The sequence below is a fragment of the Schistocerca gregaria genome, chromosome 9, assembly GCF_023897955.1.
Source record: "Schistocerca gregaria isolate iqSchGreg1 chromosome 9, iqSchGreg1.2, whole genome shotgun sequence".
Classification (NCBI taxonomy): Eukaryota; Metazoa; Arthropoda; class Insecta; order Orthoptera; family Acrididae; genus Schistocerca; species Schistocerca gregaria.
In genome coordinates, this window is record NC_064928.1 from 242808887 (window position 1) to 242820356 (window position 11470).

At 44.4% G+C, this 11470-nt stretch overlaps 1 protein-coding gene across 1 annotated transcript; it reads right to left on the reverse strand.

Annotated features, from left to right (window-relative positions):
• Nucleotides 1-432: 432 nt before the first annotated feature.
• On the reverse strand, nucleotides 433-2552 carry LOC126291538 (thioredoxin reductase 1, cytoplasmic-like). The gene has a single exon (XM_049985039.1). The coding sequence runs from the start codon at nucleotides 2550-2552 to the stop codon at nucleotides 1002-1004; it is 1551 nt and encodes a 516-aa protein (XP_049840996.1). The 3' UTR covers nucleotides 433-1001.
• Between the last annotated feature and the right edge of the window lie 8918 nt (nucleotides 2553-11470).

Below are 11470 nucleotides of genomic sequence, written 5' to 3' on the forward strand. Positions count from 1 at the left end.
GCCATCATCACGGGTCAGCGATGAAATATGAGAAACAAGTAAAATGTTATTCACTCTCTCTTGTCTGGTAATCAGTCTTATCGTACTGACCCAATTCAGGAGAATGCTCGCAAAACAAACCTAATTTTGTATCATAATTGCATTGCTTACATTTTTGAAAATCCTACAATCATACTGGCATACGGCCAGATCAGTAAACACTCTAAACTGTATAAAAACAGGGGAAGATAAGCTTCCTTTGAACAACAATACATATTACATAGTTGCAAAGACTGAATTCAAGTACCTCGAATAGTTGTAAAGCAATTACTGGCGCTACGCCCACACAAATGACAAATTCAGTAAAATAAAACATGAATAGGGTGAGTCACAGGCTCAAGGCACAGCCATCTTCCCCTCGTAGTGTTGTCAGTTAGGCCATGAAAATTTCTTTTTTGTAGTTTTAGAACCTTTTATTCCATCTGAACATATGAAAGTGTAACTATGTTAAAGCCAAGTATTGAAATTAACACATCGAAATTACGGACGCAGCTGCAGTATGAGAGCTTACTTGAGGTAACAAGATATTAAATACACTTTATACTCTATACCTCCAGTTTAAATGAGAGTTAAAAAGGTTGAAATAATTTATACATCAGTTTGCACTAAAACTGTTATTTTCACAGCGATAAGGTGTTCGGATTTAATACTTCGTATTCTTACGATCATTGCAGGAAGTGTAAAATTGCCAAAGTAGAATGCACCATCGTTTTACAAGTGACTGCTTTCTTCAGAAGCGCTCAACCATATTTGATGCTTTATAATATTGTCTTGGAGGAGAACAACGTCCTGTGGGTCCGCTTAATGATATTCATCAAGCAATGTCCACCACTGAGGTTTATGACAATGCCATCATTCTCATCATTTCGGCCCCATAGGAAATTCTCCAGACGAAAGGCTGCCACATGCTAACGTGACTGTACATGGCAGTCACATTACTGCATGTGGCAGCGTCTCTAACCTCAGCAGAATGTCCTGAGCACACTCTTTCCAGATGATTTGGTGATTGATAGGTATGTCGCAATTTCGGCACAAGTTGGATGAATTCCCACAAGAGTCTGTAAATCTTTCAGCTTTGCTCCAAGTTTCAAACAAAGACTAAAGCCCTGAGTAATTTCACCGGCATGTGGGCCAAATATATGGAAGCCAATAATTCTATTCTGCTCGCTCTTCAAGCACACTATTTTCATGTAAGGTACGCTTTCATCCTTCATTGTTAGAGCCTGATATTGCGGATTGAAGTGAGAGTGATATACTTCAATATTTTCATTGCTGTATTGGGCAATAGCAAGTTCCTCAGAGAGACCAACGCTACCATACTCTAATGGAGTAAATAATGTTGTTGGGATTAATGTGTAGTCCATCCTCGTCGATGCACCACCATACAATCTCCGACTCAACAATCTTCCAGTTTTAATGGCTACTGGAGTCAACTCTGGTTTTCCATCAATTACATCTCCAATCGCAAATATATTTTGGACTGATGTACGTTCATCCTCATCCACTATGATTTTTCCAGTCGACTTATTCATTGTTACTCCAATATTTTCTAAACCCATATTTCTGGTGTTTGGTACTCTGCCAGTTGCAAGTAAAACAGTATTACAGTCTATAACAAATGGATCTCCACTATCACGTTTTGCCGCATGAACCTTTAAAAGAAGTGGAGTGCCATCTCCAATCTTTTCAATGCTAGTAGGGACACACCTCCTGATGAACTTTACTCCATGGGATTCCATGTATTTTGCAACCATTTCAGCCATGTGTTGATCTAAGCGCTCCAGCAGTTTTGATCGAGCGAGAACAGTTACATCCATACCTAATCCGGATAAAACGCCAGCACACTCAAGTGCAATGAATGAGGAACCAATAATTACTGTCTTTCCAGGATTGTATTTCAAAGAGAAAAGATCATCAGATGTTATCGCATACTCTCTTGCACCAGGTATATCAAGATACCGTGGACGGCCACCAACAGCTATTATAAAATTTTCAGCTGTGAGAGTTGATACTTCGTTTTTAGCAGTTCGCACTTTGATGCGATGAGCGCTCTCGAATTCAGCGAAAGCATTATGATATACAACTTTGTTAGTTACTAATTTTTTTCGAGCTGCAATATTTGTGGACTTTATGAAGACCTGGACTTCTTCCACTAATGTTTCCCAGTCGTGGATTTTATCTGAAGGTAGACTCCAACCATACGGTGCGGCTTCCCCGATGTCAACTCCGAGCATAGCCGCTCTGTGCATAAGTATTTTGGGCACGCAGCCCACATTGGAACACGTACCTCCGAGGCCCCAGGTTGTCCCCCTGGGTGAAGGCTTGACATAGTCGCACAATGCCACTTTCCGCCCCAACTCTGCCGCTTCACTGGCTGCAGCGAGGCCACCCGATCCACCTCCGATCACCACCAAATCGTACGTGCCCTTTCCCTTTTCCCGGCTACCCTCAGGCACGTCCCCCGAAGCCCCAGCTCCGTGCCTCGCTGCAGCACTGTCTGCTTCAACATGCATTCCTCTATTAAAAACTTTTGGAACTCTTGTCTTTGCCAAAAAATTCTGAACGGATAGTATATTTAGCTGTTGATCCACTTGAGAAGCAAAATATGGTTCGCTTAAAGATTCCAACAGTGATTTCATCTGTTTGCAGTACGGACACGTTGTCTTGCTAAATCTCTTTACTTCATTACTCTTAACAATATACTCTACTAAATCTTGGCGAGATAATCTCCCCGTGGCGGTAGTTATCTGCTTACACAATAATCTAAATACTGTCATACTCCATAACTTTTATGGTAAGTGAGCCGACACAGTACGACACACACACGCAGCACGCAGCACGCAGCACGCTCCCCCCTGCCGCGCGTCGGCAGCCAGCAGCAGGCGCCGGGCAGTCCCCGCAGGTGTACTGGTCAGCCGGCTCGGTACCTCCGTGTCTTCCGTCTCGGGCCTGGCCACGCTCTGTAATAGAAAGACTGAGTCAAGTTCTCAGTGTTGAAACTTGAGAAGTGTCACGCGACATCCGTGCAAAACTGCAGAAGAAAAACGACGAAGAACCGAACAGAAAGAAGGAAGAAAAAACAGAAAAATACTGGCTAAGGCTTCTGGCTCCAGCGTCCCAGATGAGGCTGTATTCCTGCTATATACTGGGGCTGTATGTCAGATATGTGCTTCAGCTAACAGTATCAAACACAGACCTTAATTTGAGGAAGAAATATGTGAGACATTGGCTGTGGAAAAACTGGAAAGGAAGAGAGTCGAAGCAACTAAGATGATGTGCTACAGAAGAATTCTGAGAATTGAACGGACTGGTAAGGTAAGGTATGGGGTTGTCCAGAAAATTGGCGAGGAAAGCAATATTTGGAAAACGCTGACAATAAGAAGGGACAGGATGGCAGCACAACTCTTAGGAAATCGTAGACTGACTTCAGTGGTACTATAGTGAGCTGCAGGGAGTAAAAATTGTAGAGGCAAACAGAGACTGGAGTACATCCAGCAAATAACTGAGGATGTAGGTCGGAAGTGCTTCTGTGAGATGAACAGGTTGGCTCAGGAGAGCACTTAGTGGTGGGCCACATCAAACCAATCAGAAGACTAATGACAAAAAAAAAGAAGAAAAAAGACAGTTCCAACCAGGACGAGGTTCTAAGCTCAGCCAGAAACTGGAATTTTCAGCCTCCCTGCTCTGGTACGCTGAGTGTGCCATACACCACTGTTGGATGAGTGCTGTGGATCCCACGTGAAGTCCACACAAAGCTGTAAACCGTGCCTGATTATCCTGTCACTACTCTATATGTATTCTTTCAAATATATAAAGTAGAGTATATGTATGTATGCATGTATTTATTTATCTCTGGGATTTTCTCCCAAACCCCAGGATCGATTTAACCAAATTGAGCATAGAAATAGCAGGCCTAACCAGTATCAGCACTATGGGGTGCATAACCTTCCAGCTAAAGTAGGAGTGTAGATATGTGGAAAGACGTGTTTTTCTCCATTCCCTGGCATATATGCTGCTCTGCGTGACAGGCATGGTGTGGGGAATAACATCGGCATGCCTTATCGACCTACTTTGTACGGCAGCTTACACATCAATGGCAAAAGGCTTTCAAGCCCATGATGCACAGGCTGCCTAAATGACAGGACTGTTGTGGGTGGTGTGTCTACAGTGACCACCTGGTTTATCGATTTGTTTAGCAGGGGCTACAGGTGCGTTGGGGCACAGTTGGAGGAAGTGCGGGATGGAGAGAGGAAATGACGGGCAGACAGACACAGAGAGGGTGGAAGGAGGTCCAAACAGAGAGGGGGCGGTAGAGATAGATAGGGAGAGGGGGCAGGAAGAGATGGAGAGGAGGCAGGAGCATATAAATACAAAGATGGGGACAAGAGAAGATGGACAGAAAGAAGATGGGCAGGACGGAAAAGTGAGAGAGGAGGAGGATGAGGAAGAGATTGAGAAGAGGAGGCGAATATGACAACAGAGAGTGGAAGAAGAGATGGGCAGAGGGGGGAGAGAAGAGGGTATGAGGAGATGGGCAGAAGATGGAAGGAGGACATCAGCAGAGAGGGGGAGGAGCAGACGGGAAGATAGGTGGAGAGAGGGAGGAGATCAGCAGAGAGGTGGTGAGGAGGAGATAGAAGGGGAGGAGGGGTTGGTCGCGGGTAGGGGACGTAGGAGAGGGACCAAAAGTGGTTTCAAAGATGTGTGCAGGAAAATGTAGGGCCAACTGCACCTTTTGTTTGAGGTATAACATTCTGCTCTGATGTTATATACTTCCAGGGATCATGGAGAATGGTAAATGTATTAGTTTGAGGCTAGGGACCCTGATTCGGAAGTCATATGTATAAATCACTATGATATTTCTGACAGTGCGACTGGTAATGTTGTTGCTAAGATTCCAGGTTTGACCATTTTCAGAGATGGTAATAAGGACCAAACAAAGAAAAAAATACAGTAAACATGCGTTCTAAAACGCATACTTTAAGAGCTATGAGAACTTGTTCATCTTAGCTACTGCGAAATCCATATCTACTGCTGATCATATACCATACCTCTTAAGGTACACACTTTAGAGCCCTGTTTACCGGACACTTTTTTTACTGTTTTGGACCGTACTACCTTCTCCGAACATATGGAAACCAGTGAAATAGATCTGTTTCGCAGTAAGGAAGACGAAGAGCTCACATCTCTTGCAATATGTGTTTTATTTCTCATATTTGCCAGCCTTTTTTCTTCTTATGGTCCATACCATACCCTCTAAAATTTCCTAGCCTACAATCTGGTACACTTAATCCGTTGTCAGAGGTACCAGAACAATTTTCCCGTGTGGCTTCTGAGTCTGACGTTTCTAGGCGAGGGTACCTTACCTCTAATTTATACATATCCTGTTTTCCATCACCCCTAAAAGTTTGTAATATCTTCACGGAATCAGGATGAATCACCCAAAACTTGCATTGCAAATACTGCGGAAATGGAAAGTGTTACTTACATGCGGTTTTGACATTTTGAATGAGATGGTTGTCAGGGATTCGCACAGTTAACCAATCAACAGATTGAAATAATACTTAGAAAGTGAATTTTTTGTGCCAACATTCACTTTTTAAACGGAACAATGCCTACTGACACTAACAAATTAAAAGTACGGTAAATAAGAATGTCAGTGGAATCTGTTGCAGGATTCTAGTGCGAATCATTTAGAGGTACCGTATTCTGGAAAGTTCGAACACACACACTCGTACAATAGCTGCGGCAGTGCACACTAAAGAACAACACAAGTGTGCACACTAGTTATGTGGATTCTGACCGTTAACGAGACAACTGGTCATTACCAATTGTGTTCAAAGTGACCACCGGCAGCGGCAATACAAGCTTCCAGTCTGGTATGGAACGACTGCTGCACACATACTAGCATTTCAGCAGGTGTCCAGAGAGGCTGCAGTAACAGGTCGCTGTATATCATTGAGTACATTTCCTATGTCCCTGAAGACATTGTCTTTCAGATCTCCCCACAGAAAAAAGTGAACACTCGTCAAATACGGAGAACTGGGCGGCCGGGGAACAGGTCCTTTTCATACAGAGCACCGATTTGGAAACAGTTGATGAAGACTTACTGTAGTACTTCGTGCGCTACGAGCTTCACAGCCATGATATTTTTATCGCAGGTTCCTCCTAGTCTGCAGAGAAAGGGCTTCTAGCATCCGTGGAAGATGGGCTGTTAGGAGGCTGCGGTATTTGTGGGCGTTCACTATTTCGTCTGTAAAAAGTCGGCCTATGAACTGATGTTTCACTATCCCACACCATACGTTTATGTTTCACGGATGCTAACGTTCCATCTGATGACGCCAACGGGGATTGTCTACGAACAAATAGTGCATGGCTCGGCGGTTTACCTGGCCATGATTGGACAATGTGGCACCACCACTAAACAAAATACATGATACATTTGGAGTACCCTGTCTCGATGCCCATCTATGGAAGTTAACACGATTGTGATAATTGTTTCTACACCGCTATCGATGGAGAGAGGTGTGACAGGGATGGAATCTATGTAGGACACTTGCCTGAGTCATGCCACTTCCTCGTGAGACTGCGCGGCAGCCGACCCGCAGTTCAACTGCAACAGCAGCAAGAACGTCAATTTCTCCATCTTCTGTCGTCACTGTTAATTTGTCTAGGTGTTACACGACCCACTTCTATGTAACTGGTTGAAGACGTTCATAAATAACTGCCGATATGGTTGACATCTGTTGGGGTACCTCATCGCTTGCAACCCACGAGAACGAACTGTGTTCTTCCAGCGCTCTCCGTTGGTGAATCCCATCTTCCACTCACGACCAACTCTTGGACTGTCACACATTAACTGACTAGCAAGCCACAGTGCACTTACGGAACATACAAGAACACTGCAAGAGAACGTAACAACTTCGTACCAAGCAACTACGCAGTTTGAGCGGTATAAACAAGTGTCGGTGCGGAAACTCTACGCAATACAATACATCGTGAACGACAGACACTCGACTTCACTGACCCAATTTACCCCACTTTCAGTCTGTTTCTGTCACAAGCATTGTTCCATTTAAAAATGTGTATGTTTGCATAAAAATACACTTTCTAAGTATTATTATAATTTGTTCATTAGCTAACAATAGGAGGCCCTGACTATCAATCCATTCTGTGGGAACATCACATCAGTAGCACTTTCCATTTCCGCAAAATTTCCGGTGCACGTTTTAGGTTATTCATCCTGTGTATAATACTGGACGTCTCTACGAAGAGTCGTCAGACTCCTTTTGCTGCTGCTTCGACAGATATTTGCGGTTTCGTTCTTGCAGTCTGTCGATTCATCCCACACAAATAGTGCTCATCACATCTTTGACGCACCGCTAAGTGTGAACGGGAAGTCTCGGTTTGTTTCCCATTTAAAAAAAAAAGGGGGTAGAAGCGGAATTCTACGGGTCCATTTGATAAAGCTGACTAAAATTAGTGTCGTGGGATATTCGGATGACGCAGTGTGCCAACAGGGACACTGTGAAAAGTACGCCTGGCGTGTCCTCATTTGCCCGACCTGCCGAGTCTGGAGTACACCCTGTTCCTCAAGCAGCAGCGTTACTTAGTCACTTGTAGTGCAACATCACTCTGATGAAGTGATACACTGGACTGGAATTTTCGAACCACCGAAGCGAATTAGACAATCTACTATTTGAATTTATGTTTTAAAATAGGTGGGGGCAACGTATCTGCAGCCGACGAGAGTGGCAGTACCCGCTGTTCGGGTGTGTATTGTGTACCTAGAAACGACGGAGAGGCTTGGCCCGCCGTAGCCCCCAGGGCCCGGCACGGCACGCCTTCCCGCGCAGCCAGCCGGGCCCGCTGCTCATCACGTGGTTTCTTCTGAGTCGTGGGTCCTGCCTCGCGAGCCGAGGGGTAAGAGTGACCGTGACAATGTCTGAGACGACGAGAGAGTACTTCTTGTATGTCCTTATCAACAATTTAATTGTGATGCTGTCAATACTGTAGCAATCTTATAATTCACGGTTACTGAAAACGCGAGCACAAGAAACGCTGTTTATAAGAACCATCATATTTATTGCGAGAACTGTATGTTGCTTTTGGAATGTTAACGTCCATTAGTAACTGCAGACTTCGAGAAATCAAATTCCACAGAGGAAGTTGGCAGGTCTGCTGAAATGATGTCAGCAAGAGTGAATAATAAAAAGTCGTAGCTACCAATCAGGTTATCATGCCGAAGAACCAAGGGAACATCAAGCATTGCTGGAGTATTAGTTTTTCTTTGTATTTTATTCCCTCGGACGGTACATATTGCTAGACTGAATATCGCACTATAGTAATTTGGGCCGATCTGGCGAATGGTTGCGTCAAATTCCGCTTTAACAAGCATTTCGTTTGCAACTGGAAGTAAACAGACGCTCTCCGCTGACATTGGGATTCAAAATGGTTCAAATGGCTCTGAGCACTATGAGACTTAACATCTGAGGTCATCAGTCCTCTAGAACTTAGAATTACTTAAACCTAACTAACCTAAGGCCATCACACACATCCATGCCCGGGGCAGGATTTGAACCAGCGACCGTAGCGGTCGCTCGGTTCCAGACTGTAGCGCCTAGAACCGCTCGGCCACTCCGGCCGGCCGCTGACATTAGGCATCGTATGAAACTTGTGATGAGCAGTATTTATTTGGGTCGACTCGGCCTATACATTGCAAAAACGAAATTGCAGCTGTATGCTGAAACAGGAGATGTGTTTCACGCTAGCAAAGATGAACAAGTGCTCCGAGACCCTCAGATGTACAGTTTGGAGCTCACGTTTACCAGACATTTTTCTTCATTTGGTCCATTCTGCCACCTCTGACGATTGCATACCCTACATTCTTCGCAGCAACTTGTCGGTAACTATATTCCCCTGTCAGAGGTATCAAAGTGGTTTTTGTTTGTAACTTTCGATCCGTTCGTTTCGGAACCAGGGACTAATTCATCAAATTGATACATTTATCCTTCCCCATCATCGTTTCGAAGTTTGTAAGACCAACAACAACAACGAAGTCAAGTCATGTCTCTGTTGTCAACGTTGTCGGCCTATTGAGCAGAAAGATGACCGGTTTAGTTATTGACTGCCCTCGTATACCGGTTTCAATCATCATCTAGAAAAAATAAAGTTTCGTAATCAGTTCTTTGTTCGTTTACAGGTATATATGTGCAGTCCTCGTATACATGAAAATGTCGGCGCCATATTGCTGCAGCAAGCTGCTGCAGCACAGGTTTCTGACCTGGGGGTAATCGCTCCCTGAGCGGTAAAATGAAATTTTCTGAGAGGTAAAAACAAAAAGATTCGATTCTACTTCAGTCACGAAACTAAATTATTTTCGAAATATCATCACTATTATCACAATTTTGTAAGACTAACATTGATTATATAAGTTATCAATAATTACTTTTTCTCAATTAGTAGCATTAATACGGTACGGGTTACCGGTTTCTCACGTAGGCCAGCCGCTACAGACTCGTGTTCTGGTTTGTCCTGTATATCGCTAACGATAAAAGTGAGACATATACGTAACAAAAACTAAATGAAAATTTCTCCAGCTTTTAGATACTTCCTGTAATAGTCCAGAAATTGCTTCATTACTCACTTCGAAACAGATAAATGAATAAATTGACGGCAAGACTATATAAGGGCTATTAGTGTCCTGTACAGAGTATTATTATTATTATTATTATTAGAGGCTGTGGTGAGGCACAAAGCGTTGACAGCCTGAAGTGTTTCAGTTTCTGTGAGCTGAGGAGCGGGGAGAGCAGCATCCAAGTGATTCACAAGTAGTGAGCAAGGTGCGTACATTTGAAGTTTGTGTTTAAATGGGTTGCGGAGTAAGTTCCGCAACGGACAGGCGTGATGCAGGGCAAGTATGTTTTGCAACAAGTGTCTAGATAGTCAGCTTTCTTATCTGAGAAGGAATTGTAGGTAGCACTTGCAATGCAAACGAACTGAATTCCTTCATCATTATTCATCTTTCATCATTTTAAAAATAAATGTGTTCCAAGAAAAGTCTTTGATTCTTCATTTCAGTTAGGTTCTAAAGTTGGTGATAATGTAGGGGAGGGAAGGAGGTAATAGCTGATGTCTGATTGCACTCAGGATTAGTGGTTTCAGAAAGGCTCAGAACCACTGTGGCACAACAAAAAGGCATAATCCGTTTACACGGAGGAGTATTGTACTTCTGCATATGAAGGCCAACAGTCCATTCTGAACTGATGGAAGTGTGCACCATCCCATCGACATGTGACACAGACGTTTCCGTTCTGATCGAATAAGTGATATGAGCGAGGATGGAACGGGAGACCCTCTCTGTGCAGAACCAGCACTCGTAGGAGAGGCGCAGCGCCTCCGGCGTGTCGGAACCGAGGTGACAATCTGTCATCTGCCACGGGACAGTTCCCAGCATCTTGCGCGACATTTGTAACACGACGAGGGTCGATGCTAGCTGGATTTCGCCACTTTACACACCCACTCAAAATACAAAGGCCGAAGGCATTAATGTTACATTTACTTCCACGTCTGGACGAACAAACGGTAATGACTACTGACAGCCGTCCGAAATAAATTCTAATATCTGCATAACCCATGTCAGGTACGGATGTCCCGCCAATATTAGTGACTTTTGTTACGGACCGAAGTTCGATCCCTGTCCTGCACAGCTTTTCATGACTCTAAGTGGTACAACATCCACACCTAACACATATTATGCCATCATATTCGCATTGAGCCCATTTATTTCGAACTGGAAACGTTACAACTGTGTCAGACAAACACGGATGACTTCTTCGGCCAGCACATCACCATTAACGTGTGCTGATTGTACCACTACGATAAAGGAGCAAAGCAAGCAGTGAAAACGTGTTCATTCGGCACAGCGGAAAAAAGCGAAGACCCAACGATCGTTGGGATTGGGGAAGGCTGGTTCAAATGGCTCTGAGCACTATGGGACTTAACATCTGATGTCATCGGTCCCCTAGAATTTAGAACTACTTAAACCTAACTAACCTAAGGACATCACACAAATCCATGCCCGAGGCAGGGTTCAAACCTGCGACCGTAGCGGTCACGTGGTTCCAGACTGAAGAGCCTAGAACCGCACGGCCACACCGGCCGGCTTGGGGAAGGCGGTGTCGGGTGTTATTTGCGACTGCCACGGTATACTGCTAGGACATTATGCTGTTAAGGGGCAAACCGTTACGGGAGCACACCATCGAAGCCTTCTAGCGACGTACCGGTGGGCTGGGAAGTCGAAATGTCGCGGCAATCTGTGCGAGGGGTGCTGGTGCTCCACAACAACGTCCCAGAACTGCCAAAATTTGACCCACGTCCGGTATTCTCCGGACACGGAACCCAGCGACCTCTTCCTGTTCCCTCGAACCGA